Source organism: Rana temporaria, chromosome 6 (assembly GCF_905171775.1).
Source record: "Rana temporaria chromosome 6, aRanTem1.1, whole genome shotgun sequence".
Classification (NCBI taxonomy): Eukaryota; Metazoa; Chordata; class Amphibia; order Anura; family Ranidae; genus Rana; species Rana temporaria.
The window spans coordinates 205814046-205827033 of record NC_053494.1 but is presented as its reverse complement, the minus strand read 5'-3'; the positions used below and the strand labels follow the sequence as shown (position 1 = coordinate 205827033).

General features: G+C 45.9%; 1 protein-coding gene across 1 annotated transcript in view; it reads left to right on the top strand.

Annotated features, from left to right (window-relative positions):
• The window catches only part of ANKZF1 (ankyrin repeat and zinc finger peptidyl tRNA hydrolase 1), a 53095-nt gene that overhangs the window by 11022 nt on the left and 29085 nt on the right, over positions 1 to 12988 (top strand). Inside the window, exons 4-8 of the mRNA XM_040358150.1 lie at positions 5 to 107; positions 218 to 405; positions 480 to 595; positions 4660 to 4813; positions 10990 to 11209. Coding sequence (XP_040214084.1) covers positions 5 to 107; positions 218 to 405; positions 480 to 595; positions 4660 to 4813; positions 10990 to 11209 — 781 coding nt within the window. The remainder of the gene's footprint in view (positions 1 to 4; positions 108 to 217; positions 406 to 479; positions 596 to 4659; positions 4814 to 10989; positions 11210 to 12988) is intronic.

Here is a 12988-nt window from a genome sequence, read left to right as displayed (position 1 = left end):
AAAGAAAGAACATTACACTTTGGACTGGCATCGCTTTAATCTAAAACGGAGAATCAAGGGGGCAGGTGTTCTGAGCGAGGAGGACTTCCAGAACAAGACGCAGGAAGGTGAGAGGAATGACGGACATGACAAGGGTCAGGTGGACGGGGCAGAATGTAGGATACGGGTGAGAGGTAATGAAGATTGTGGCACGAAATCTGATTTTGCTCTCTTGCAGGGGACGTGTCCAGTATTTCTGGCTCCGATTCGGACAGCTCAGATGAAGAGGAATCAAGAACGTCCCTTGAGTCCAGTTTGGAGTCCTCTCTGGACTTGGGTCATCCAAACCACTCCCAAAGGATCCTGTTCAGGAATGGTCAGGGGAAACTGCTGTCCGTGTACCGCTGTGTACTGGGGGTAACAAAGGTAAATTCACAGTGACTGCCACATATGGACAGCTGAACACTACTCAGATATTAAAGGCAATCTGTGTATTTCAGGACATGGAAGTGAGTGCAGAACAGCTACTGAGCTGTGTGAAGAGTCTGCAGGACCAACCAACAGTGGTGATTCTTATGGCTGGAGGAGGACATTTTGCTGGCACAGTGTTTAAGGGGTGAGGATATCCCTACACACTTTCTTCCCCCTTACTTTTTGCCACTTTAAAAGGCAATACAATATCATTTAATTGTATTTTTGACAAAATATGTAATCTCGCCACCCAACGCCAAGGGTCCTCATGTCTGGTGAGAGCACCTTACACTAAGGTTACATTTACATGGCTGAATATGTGATTTTAAAGCGGAGTTCCACTCAAAAGTTGAACTTCTGCTTTAACCACTTCCTTACTGGGCACATATACCCCTTCCTGACCAGGTGAAATTTCAGCTTGTGGCACTGCGTCACTTTAACTGACAATTGCACGGTCGTGCGACGTGGCTCCCAAACAAAATTGACGTCCTTTTTTCCCCCACAAATAGAGCTTTCTTTTGGTGGTATTTGATCGCCTCTGCGGTTTTTATTTTTTGCGCTATAAACAAAAAAGTGCGACAATTTTGAAAAAAATACAATATTTTTTTACTTCTTGCTATAATAAATATCCCAATTTAAAAAAAAAAAAAAAATTTTTTTTTTTTCAGTTTAGGCCGATACGTATTCTTCTACATATTTTTGGTAAAAAAAAAAAAAAATCGCAATAAGCGACTGGTTTGCGCAAAAGTTATAGCGCTTACAAAATAGGGGACAGAATTATTATTTTTTATTATTTATTTTTTTACTAGAAATGGCGGCGATCTGCGATTTTTATTGGGACTGCGACGTTTTGGCGGACACATCGGACACATTTTTGGCGCCATTCACATTTATACTGCGATCAGTGCTATAAATATGCACTAATTACAGTATAAATGTGACTGGCATTGAAGGGGTTAACACTAGGGGGTGAGGAAGGGGTTAAATATGTTTCCTATAAAGTGTTCTAACTGTAGGTGGAGGGGGGGGTGACTGGGGGGGGGGGTGACCGATCTGTTTCCCTATGTACAAGAGACACAGATCGGTCTCCTCTCCAGAGACAGCAACGCTGTCTCTGTGTAAAACGGCAATGAGAGATGATCTCATATGTTTACATATGAGATCATCTCTCATTGGCCGCACAGATCGCATCGCAAACGGCCACTCTGATTGGCCGTTCGCGGCGATCTGTAATTGGCTGTGTCCAAGGGACACGGCCAACACAGATTTTCCCCGCTGCGCACTCTGGAGCGCGCGCGGGGACCGCCCAAAGGGGCGGACGTCAATTGACGTCCACTTGGATTTTGGGATCTGCGCTGTAGCCGTCAATTGACTATAGCGCGGGTCCCAAGTAGTTAAAAGTCAGCAGCTACACTTTTTGTAGCTGCTGACTTTTAGCAAACACAAAACCGAGTGGAACGCTGCTTTAAGTTGGCCATAGATGGTTTGAATCTTGGCTGGATTAGCAGCTGAGATTCAAACCATTTATGGCCAGACTGATTGTACAAAAAGTTGATCGATCAATCAACTTGGGGGTACAACCAGCCTGTTGGAAATTTAATGAGATTACTGCCAGTGGCTATAGTTGCTAGCAATAATCGCTGTGTCTTCTCCCAGCCGGGATAGCCCCCCTCCCGGTGAGAACACAATAGCTTAGCAGGAGGGATTCCCCCATCAACACTAATTGTGTTGATGGGGGAATCGAGCGATTTTTGTTTCCTGCAACAAATGGTTGCAGGAAAGAAAATCGCACTGTCTATGGCCGGCTTTAGTTTGCTGCGTTCAGAGGTGATTAAATGTCACTTCTGGACACAATAACGCTCTCATACAAACTGGATAATTGCCTGCAGCCAAAACCCAGCAGAAATGCCGACCCTGAATGCACACTGGGGCCCAGATTCACAGACACTGGCGCATATTTATGCCGCCGTAGCGTATCTCCTTTACGCTACGCCGACGCAGCGCAGAGAGGCAAGCACAGTATTCACAAAGTACTTGCTGTCAAATCTACGCTGTGTTTCCTCGGCGTAAGCCAGCGTAGGTGGAAGTGGGCGTGAGCCATGATAATGAGGCGTGACCCCATGCAAATGATGGGCCGAGTGCCATACAAGTACTTAAAACGAACGGCGCATGCGCCATCCCGTGGCCGCATCCCAGTGCGCATGCTCAGAATCACGTCGAAACAACTGCCTAAGATACGTCGAATCACTGCCTACGACGTGAACGTAACCTACGCCCAGCCCTATTCACGTACTACGTAAACAGCGTAAAATACGACGGCTGTGTTCCCTGGTGCATACCTTAGCATGAGTTGCGCCTCATATATGGGGAATAACTTTACGCCGGACTTGCGCAAACCACATATATTATGCGCCGGGCGCAAGTATGTTCGTGAATCGACGTATCTCCCTCATTACTATATTTGAATAGGAAATCAATGCGAGCGCCACTTGCGGCCAGCGTAAAAATATGCGCCCACGATACGCCGGCGTAGGAAAGTTACGTCGGTCGGATGAAGCCTATTTTCAGGCGTATCTAGTTTTGTGGGCACGGCGCACCGATACGACGGTGCATATTTACACTTACACTGTGTATCTCGAGATACGTCGGCGTAAGTGCTTTGTGAATCCGGGCCTAGGTGTGTCCAGGGTCGGGATTCTACATGTAACCTCTTGGATGAGTGGATACATGCAAACGGCAGCAGCAGTGCCTGACATTGATTTGTACAAATCTGGCAGCTTTTTCGCATGCAGTGTTTGCAACTGCCAGCAAAATCTACCACTTCTGCCCCTGGCCACTGCAAATCGGTGATGTGAATGTACTCTTACGTTGTACAATTTTTTTTTTTTTATTAAATGGGTTACTTGAGCTCAGTTCTGGACCACACACCCATGTAACGCTTTAATACTGAAATACAAAAAAACAGGGAATTTATTTGTGGATGCATAATGCTTGTAAACATCCTTCTTGATGTCAACTATACCATTCATTTAACAGGTGGGCCGGTATGCATTTTAAAAACGTTTCACTTTCATCCCACAATAGCACAGTGTCGCACTATACACCAGCAGTTCTGGATGTGCATCTGGCCAGTTCACACCAGACGCATTTCTGTGTGCTTTTTTTCTGCACAAAATGCATGCACAGGGCTAGATACAGGTAGGGGCGCGCAATGTTACGGCGGCGTAGCGTATCGTATTTACGCTACGCCGCCGTAAGTTAGAGAGGCAAGTGCTGTATTCACAAAGCACCTGCCTTCTAAGTTACGGCGGCGTATCGTAAATGTGGCCGGCGTAAGCGCGCGTAATTCAAATGTGGATGAGGGGGGCGTGTTTTATGTTAATTCTTGGTGACCCGACGTGATTGACATTTTTTACGAACGGCGCATGCGCCGTCCGTGTACATATCCCAGTGTGCATTGCTCCAAAGTACGCCGCAAGAGACGTATTGGTTTCGATGTGAACGTAAATTACGTCCAGCCCTTTTCGCAAACAACGTAAAAAATTCAAAATTTGACGCGGGAACGACGTCCATACTTAACATTGCGTACGCCTCATAGAAGCAGGAGCAACGTTACGCCGGAAAAGCCTTACGCAAACAACGTAAAAAAATTCCGCCGGGCGCACGTACGTATCTAGGTCATTTGCATATTCTACGCTGAAATCTACGGAAGCGCCCCTAGCGGCCAGCCTAAAATTGCACACAATTATACGCCGGCGTATTCAAGTTACGTCGGCGGAGGAAGCCTATTTTTTTTAAACGTATCTGCCTTTGAGAATCGGCGTAAAGATACGACGGCGCAGATTTGAAATTACGGCGGCGTATCTGGAGATACGCCGCCGTATCTTGTTGCTGAATCTAGCCCACAGTGTTTTCCATGTAGTCCAATGGCTCTAGTTCACACCATGCAGTCAGTTCCTGCACCGGAAACTAGCTGCATGGTGTTAACTAGAGCCATTGGAATACATGAAAAACACTGTGCATGCATTTTTAGTGCAAAAAAAATGCACCCGAAACTGTACGGAACTGCGTCTGGTGTGAACTGGCCCTAAAGCAAAGATTTGCAAAGCTTTGCCCACTCGGGGGGAGGTCAGCTTTGGTTAGATGTACCTATATTCTTCTCCTTTTTTATTAATCCCATTGTGTTCCTTTTTTGTCTTGCTTATACAGGAAGGAGGTGTTCAAACACAAGACCTTCCACCGATACACAGTGCGGGCAAAAAGGGGAACTTCTCAATCTCTTCATGATTCCCAGAACCGCAGCCACATGGCCAAGTCTGCCGGGGCATCTCTGAGACGATACAACCAGGCTGCACTAATGGCGGTGAGGAGTGTACTTTGTGCAAATGTGATAAACGTGTAAATTGTATGTTAAAAGGTCACTCCACCTAAAACTGAGTCCGTCCCTGGCTCCCTATATGTCTGTATGATACAACAATGTGCTCTCGCTGATGCAATTCCTGACTTTGGTCCTGTCTCTCTGGGAGTTTTGGTTGTTCCGGTACCCTTTTGTTTCTATAGATCTTCCTGTAACATTCTTCATAATATTAAAAAAAATAAGGAAACAATCCAGCAGGGATGTGGGAGCCTCTCAAAATGGGGAAAGCTGCTGTGCAGGGATCTCTCCAATACTGTCCCCAAGAAATAGAAGAAGCTTTAACTTTCCACCAAATACTAAACTATCTGTTTTGCCTAAATTGGCCCTTTAACCACTTACCGACCGCCCACTGTATATATACGTCCTCTTTTTAAAGATGGATATCTCGGTAACGGCAGCAGCTGCTGCCACAACCGAGGTATCCTTCTTTACAGTGGGCGGCCGTGTAAACGATAACGGCGGTCTTCGTGGCGGATTCGCCGCAAGATCGCCGTTATCGGTGGTGGGAGAGGGGCCCCCCCTCCCGCTCCCTCCGCCGCTTAACGTAGCCGTCGGTAGCGGCGGAGGAGATCGGGTGCTGCTGCCTGGTGTGTGAGGACTTGAGTGAGGGCAAGATGGCCCCCACCCGTCCTCATAGCTTTGCTGGGCGGAAGTGACGTCAAAACGTCAGTCCCGCCCAGCGTCTTAAAGAGACAATTTTTTTGTTGTCATTTTTTTAAATGACAAATTTTCCTTTTTTTTTTTTTTTTTTTCTTGCATTTAAGTCTAAATATGAGATGTGAGGTCTTTTTGACCCCAGATCTCATATTTAAGAGGATCTGTCATGCTTTTTTCTATTACAAGGGATGTTTACATTCCTTGTAATAGGAATAAAAGTGATACATTTTTTTTTATTATTTCAGTGTAAAAAATTATAAAATCAATAATAATAAACCAGAAAAAAAATATATTTTAAAGCGCTCTGTCCCGACGCGCGCAGAAGCGAACGCATACGCGAGTACCGCCCGCATATGAAAACGGTGTTCAAACCACACAAGTGAGGTATCACCGCGATCGTTAGAGCGAGAGCAATAATTCTAGCCATAGACCTCCTCTGTAGCTCAAAAAATGCAACCTCTAGAATTTTTTAAACGTCGCCTATCGAGATTTTTATGGGTAAAAGTTTGACGCCATGCCACGAGCGGGCGCAATTTTTAAGCGTGACATGTTGGGTATCATTTTACTCGGCGTAACATTATCTTTCACAATATATAAAAAAATTGGGCCAAATTTATTGTCGTCTTATTTTTTAATTCAAAAAAGTGAATTTTTTTCCAAAAAAGTGCGCTTGTAAGACCGCTGCGCAAATATGGTGTGACAAAAAGTATTGCAATGACCGCCATTTTATTCTCTAGGGTGTTAGAAAAAAATATATATAATTTTTGGGGGTTTTAAGTAATTTTCTAGCAAAAAAAACTGTTTTAGTCTTGTAAACGCCGGTTAATGCTGAACTTCAGCTATTTAAAAAAAAAATATTTTTTTTTGATGCTGTCCCCCTTAAAAAAAAAAAAAAAAAAACTCCTCTGGGTTGAATGATGGCCAATATCATTCCACTCGCCTCCTGGGAGTCCAGGCTTTCATGGACCCACCACCTGGAGGGTAGGTATCCCCTAAGCCTGGGATTACAGTGCTGCAGCACATAGTGGGGCTATGAGCAGCATTTTGTGTTGCAGTAAGGACCGGCCACTCTACTGCTGGCGGAGAAGATAAAGAACTTGTAATGTCACCACACTGACCAGAAGTCACCTGAAATTAAAGCTAAACTCCAGGAACCGCACACAAAAAAAAAAACTTGCGCAACAAGAGTGAGATGCTCGTCAAGTCTAGGGGTAGAGGAAAATGCTGTTACTCGTGTCTGACTTCTCAATGCAGCAGGCTTCCTCTGTGCTGCGACCAGTCCCCTGGAACTTCCTCTCTGAGGTGTTACGGCTGTGGGTTGCACGCTGACCTCATCACATACAATGCAGGACCAATAGCCCTGTGTTGTACATGAGGATGCCAAGGCTAACCCAAATGGGTGTCAGAGGAGGGTGCTAAAGCCTGTTTGAGCAAGGAATAAGGTAAGTACTATGGCCCAGATTCTCAATGGCGTTACGACGGCGCAACACCATTTGCGCCGTCGTAACTCCTCATCTGGCCCCGGGTATCTATGCGACTGATTCTTAGAATCAGTTACGCATAGATACCCATTAGATCTGACAGGCGTAAGGCTCTTACCTGTCAGATCTTAAATGCAATTTTTTTTCCCGCCGCTAGGTGTCGCATCGTCGTTTTCCCCGTCGTCTATGCAAATTAGGTAATTATGCGAGATTCCCGAACATACGCGCGGTCGACGCTGACATTTTACGACATTTACGTAGCCTAAGCGACGCGTAAGGTTGCCCCTGCTATTATGAGGGGCAACCAATGTTAAGTATGGCCGTCGTTCCCGCTTCGAAATTTGTAAAAATTATGTCGTTTGCGTAAGACGTCCGTGAATGGCGCTGGACGCCATTTACGTTATCGTCTAAGCAAATGACGTCGGGCGACGTCATTTAGCGCAATGCACGTCGGGTAATTTACCCGACGGAGCATGCGCAGTACGCTCGGCGCGGGAGCGCGCCTAATTTAAATGGTGCCCGCCCCATTTGAATTGGGCAGGCTTGCGCCGAGCGATTTAACAATACACCGCCGCAAGTTTACAGGTAAGTGTTCTGACAATCAGGCTGTAAACCTGTGGCGGTGTAACGTAAATCACATACGTTACGCTGCCCAGGAGCACCATAAATGTATGAGAATCTGGGCCTGTATCTTCTACCACCAATAGATTTGATGAGCATTTACCTTTGTAGTCTTGGGGCTGCAAGAGTATTTTCTTGTATAATTCCTGGAGTTCAGCTTTAAAGTGATAGTAAAGTCAGCGTTGTGAAAAGTTGCTGACAGGCAGGGTATGTACCGGTCTCTTCTGTCATACAGACTTCCTCCTGCCACATGCACAGCTCAGTAAAAATGTACACCCCACAAATTGTGCTGTTGCTATGTGATTCCTGTGCGCATGAGTGAGAGTGATGTCATCGCGACCTAGTCATTCAAGCGACTGAAGGCACAGAACCCACAGAAGGAAGGCCGAGTGAAGATGGAAGCGCCTAGAACCCGTCGGATTAATCACAACGCAGAGCTGGAGGGCTCGGTTTTGACAGGTAGGTGTGCCATAATATGCATCATAGCATAACCCACCTGGGGACCCCAAAAAGTACTGTATTTATCGGCGTATACCGCACACTTTTTTGCCCTGAAAATCAGGGCAAAATCGTGGGTGTGCGATATATGCCGATACCCGCTCTACCGTGCCAAGTTTGAATACTGCGCCGGCATATAACAAGCGCAGTACACTCGTGTATAGTCGGGTAGGCTCGGCTCCTCTCGCGCTCACGTCCTGGACGTACAGGACGTGAGCGCGAGAGTAGCCGAGCCTGCCCGACTATACACGAGTGTACTGTGCTCGGTATATGACTGCGCAGTATTCAAACTCGGCGCGGGAAAGTGGGGATCGAGCGAGGACGACGCCGCAGAAGGACGCCGGACCCGACGAAGAGGACACCCGAAGCCGCAGACGGACGCCGGACCCGACGAGGCCGCCGATGGACGCCGCGCAAGACACCAAAACTGTAAGTACTAAAATCTTTTTTTACAGGAATATTGGGTCCACTTTAGGGGTGCGCGCTATACGCCGGAGCGCGCAATACCCCGATAAATACGGTTAGGATGAAGGAAAAAAGGTGGGACAGCCGCACTCCAAAAAAACTCCTCCTTTAATTAAAAATCACAAAATACATGCCACAGCAAAAAACAGCACAACAAAAGAAAAGCTGACGTTTCGCACTATGCCTTCGTGCTTCTTCATAGCGATAAATACGGTAACTACGGCAGACTTTACTAGCGCTTTAAGGTGCTGTATGTATCTGGAGTAAAAAAAAAAAATGCGCTTTTTTTTTTTCTCTCTCTAAGCCAGGGGTCTCAAACTCAAATTACCTGAGGGCCACAAGACAAGTTTTCATATGCCATGGGGGGCCGCATGCAAACTTTCAAACTTCAAAAACAACAGTACTGGTGTCAGCGAACACATTATTAACCCCCAGCACTGGTGTCAGCGAGCGCATTATTACCACCAGCACTGGTGTAAGTCAGGGTTTGACAAATTTGCTTGGAATCTAGGAGCCAGCTAAAAAAGTTAGGAGCCAGAAAACGCACCCCGTCCCGACGAGCTTGCGCGCAGAAGCGAACACATACGTGAGCAGCGCCCGCATATGTAAACGGTGTTCAAACCACACATGTGAGGTATCGCCGCGATTGGTAGAGTGAGAGCAATAATTCTAGCTCCTCTGTAACTTAAAACATGCAACATGTAGATTTTTTTAAACGTCGCCTATGAAGATTTTAAAGGGTAAAAAAGTTTGTCGGCATTCCACAAGCGGACACAATTTTGAAGCATGACATGTTGGGTATGAATTTACTCGGCGTAACATTATCTTTCATAATATTAAAAAAAATGGGGATAACTTTACTGTTGTCTTATTTTTTAATTAAAAAAAGTGTAATTTTTTCCCAAAAAAGTGCGCTTGTAAGACCGCTGCGCAAATACGGCGTAACAGAAAGTATTGCAATGATCGCTATTTTATTCTCTAGGGTGTTAGGATAAAAAATATATATAATGTTTGGGGGTTCTAATTAGAGGGAAGAATATGGCAGTGAAAATAGTGTAAAATTACATTAGAATTGCTGTTTAACTTGTAATGCTTAACTTGTAATACCAACGGCCACCACCAGATGGCGCCAGCTCACATCTGGTGGTAATAACTTGTAATACCAACGGCTCACCACCAGATGGCACCAGCTCAAAAAAAATAAAAAATAAATTTTTTTTTTTTTGCTCCCCTCACTTCCGCCCTGCCTGAGGGCCATTTATAACTGGTCCACGGGCCGCAAATGGCCCGCGGGCCGGTACTTTGAGACCACTGCTCTAAGCCCTCGTTCACATTGGATCAACTTGTCATTCAATTTGACCTGTGAAATCACATGACAAGTAACGCCCTATTGTCGGAAATGGCGCTGTTCAAATCGGTGCGATGCTGACTTTGCAAAGAACGAGGGGGGTTATCCACAAAGCCGCGGCGCAACGTAACTTTTCGGATTAAAGTTACTCCGCCGCAAAATTCCCAAGTTAGGTGCCGATCCACAAAGCACTTACCTTGAATTTTGCGGCGCTGTAACTTAAATCCGTCCGGCGCAAGGCGTTCCTATTCAAATGGGCGAGTCCCATTTAAATTAGGCGCGCTCCCGCGCCGGACGTACTGCGCATGCTCCGTCTGGTAAATTACCCGACGTGCATTGCGCTAACTGACGTCGCTCCGACGTCATTTGCTTAGACGTTAACGTAAATGGCGTCCAGCGCCATTCACGGACGTCTTACGCAAACGACGTAGAATTTAAAATTCGACGCGGGAACGACGGCCATACTTAACATGGCTTAAGACAACTAGGGCTTAGCCCTAGTTTTACGCGGCGGAACTCGACGTAAACGACGTAGATTTAGAGCGACGGGCCCGTCGGAGCGTTCGTGGATCGCCGTAACTGGTCATTTGCATATTCTACGCCGGCCGCAATGGCCTCGCCACCTAGCGGCCGGCCTAGAATTGCATCCTTAAGATCCGACAGTGTAATTCAATTACACATGTCGGATCTTCGTCCTAACTATGGGAAACTGAGTCTGTGGATCAGTTCCATAGATAGAAACAGGGATACGACGGCGTAACAGCAGTTACTCCGCCGTATCTCTTTTGAGGATCTGGCCCGAGGACTTTTTTAGATACTGCAGAGCGCCGGGGGGGGTGTATGTCCCCCAGTAAGATATTTGACCAAAGATTTACAGTCTGAAAACAATATTTTTCATATAAAAATTCTTTTGTTTTACCCTGTTATCACAATTGCCATTCTTTTCTTACCTAATACTATAATATGGAGATCCATAGTGGGATTTCTCATAATTCAGTGATGATTTATGTCAGCAATGGTTGTTTGGTACATTATTTTGTGTTCTTCTCCAGGACATAAACCAGTTGTTGCAGAGTTGGACAGAACACATTGCTGAGGCTCGTGGAATCTTCCTGCGTGCTCCTCACTCTGATAAGACTCTCTTCTTGGGGCGGAACTCCCCAATCCCAAAGAAGGACCCACGTGTTCATGGCATTCCCTTCAGCACTAGGAGAGCCACCTTCCGAGAGGCGCAGCGTGTACACACACAGCTCTTTACTCTGCAGGTACACGGTAAGTGCAAGGGGAAGAGCTAACTGTAGACATCATTTATTATGCAGAGAGTGCCTACTTAAAGTGGAGGTTCACCCGGAAATGACAATTTTTAACCTTAGATGGATGCTCATTTTGTCTAGGGGAATTGGCAATTTTTTTTTAAATCAAAGCAGTACTTACCGTTTTAGAGCGCAATCTTCTCCGCCGCTTCCGGGTATGGGCTGCGGGACTGGGCATTCCTTCTTGATTGACAGGCTTCCGACGGTCGCATCCATCGCGTCACGATTTTCCGAAAGCAGCCGAACGTCGGTGCGCAGGCGCCGTATAGAGCCGCACCGACTTTCGGCTACTCGTGACGCGATGGATGCGACCGTCGGAAGCCTGTCGGAAGACTGTCAATCAAAATACGAACGCCGAGTCCCAAAGACCATACCCGGAAGCGGTGGAGAAGATCGCTCTCTAAAACGGTAAGTACTGCTTAGATTTTTAAAAAAAATACCCGATTCCCCTAGACAAAATGAGCATCAATCTAAGGTTAACATTTTTTTTTAAGGGTGAACTCCCTCTTTAACCACTTCCTTACTGGGCACTTAAACCCCCTTCCTGCCCAGAGGACTTTTTGCGATTCGGCACTGCGTCGCTTTAACTGACAATTGCGCGGTCGTGCGACGTGGCTCCCAAACAAAATTGACGTCCTTTTTTTCCCACAAATAGAGCTTTCTTTTGGTGGTATTTGATCACCTTTGCGGTTTTTATTTTTTGCGCTATAAACAAAAATAGAGCGACAATTTTGAAAAAAAAAATAAAAATGTTTTACTTGTTGCTGTAATAAATGGCTCAATTTTTTAAAAAAAAACATTTTTTATCCTCAGTCTAGGCCAATACGTATTCTACGTATTTTTAGTATAAAAAAAAAATCGCAATAAGCGACTGGTTTGCACAAAAGTTAGAGCGCCTACAAAATAAGGGACAGAATTATTATTTTTTTATTATTTTTTTTTTTTACTAGTAATGGCGGCGATCTGCGATTTTTATTGCGACTGCGACGTTATGGCGGACACATCGGACACTTTTGACACATTTTTGGCGCCATTCACATTTATACAGCAATCAGTGCTATAAATATGCACTAATTACTGTTTAAATGTGACTGGCAGGGAAGGGGTTAACACTAGGGGGTGAGGAAGGGGTTAAATGTGTATCCTAATTAGTGTTCTAACTGTGGGGGAAGGGGGGGGACTGGGGGAGGTGACCGATCTGTGTCCCTATGTACAAGGGACACAGATCCGTCTCCTCTCTCCCCTGACAGCACCGCTGTCTGCGAGAGCCGGGAATGAGAGATGATCTCATATGTAAACATATGAAATCATCTCTCATTGGCCGCACAGATCGCCTAGGAAACGGCCGCTCCGATTGGCCGTTCACGGCGATCTGTGACTGGCTGTGTCCAAGGAACACGGCCAGCACAGCAGTTCCCCGCTGCGCGCTCGGAACGAGCAAAGGGGCTGCCGTCAATTGACGGCGGCTCAGAGATTTAGAACCACCACGCGGCCGTCAATAGTCGTACGGCCGTCGGGAAGTGGTTAATAGAGGATAGGGCGAGGAAGCAGAGCTGCACGATTCTGGCTAAAATGAGAATCACGATTTTTTTTTTTTGCTTGGCAGATAGATCACGATTCCTGCGGCGTAACAACATCATCTTTCACATTAAACAAAAAAATTGGGCTGACTTTACTGTTTCGCTTTTTTTTTTGTTTATTAATTGAAGTGTAGTTTTTCCCAAAAAATTGCATTTGA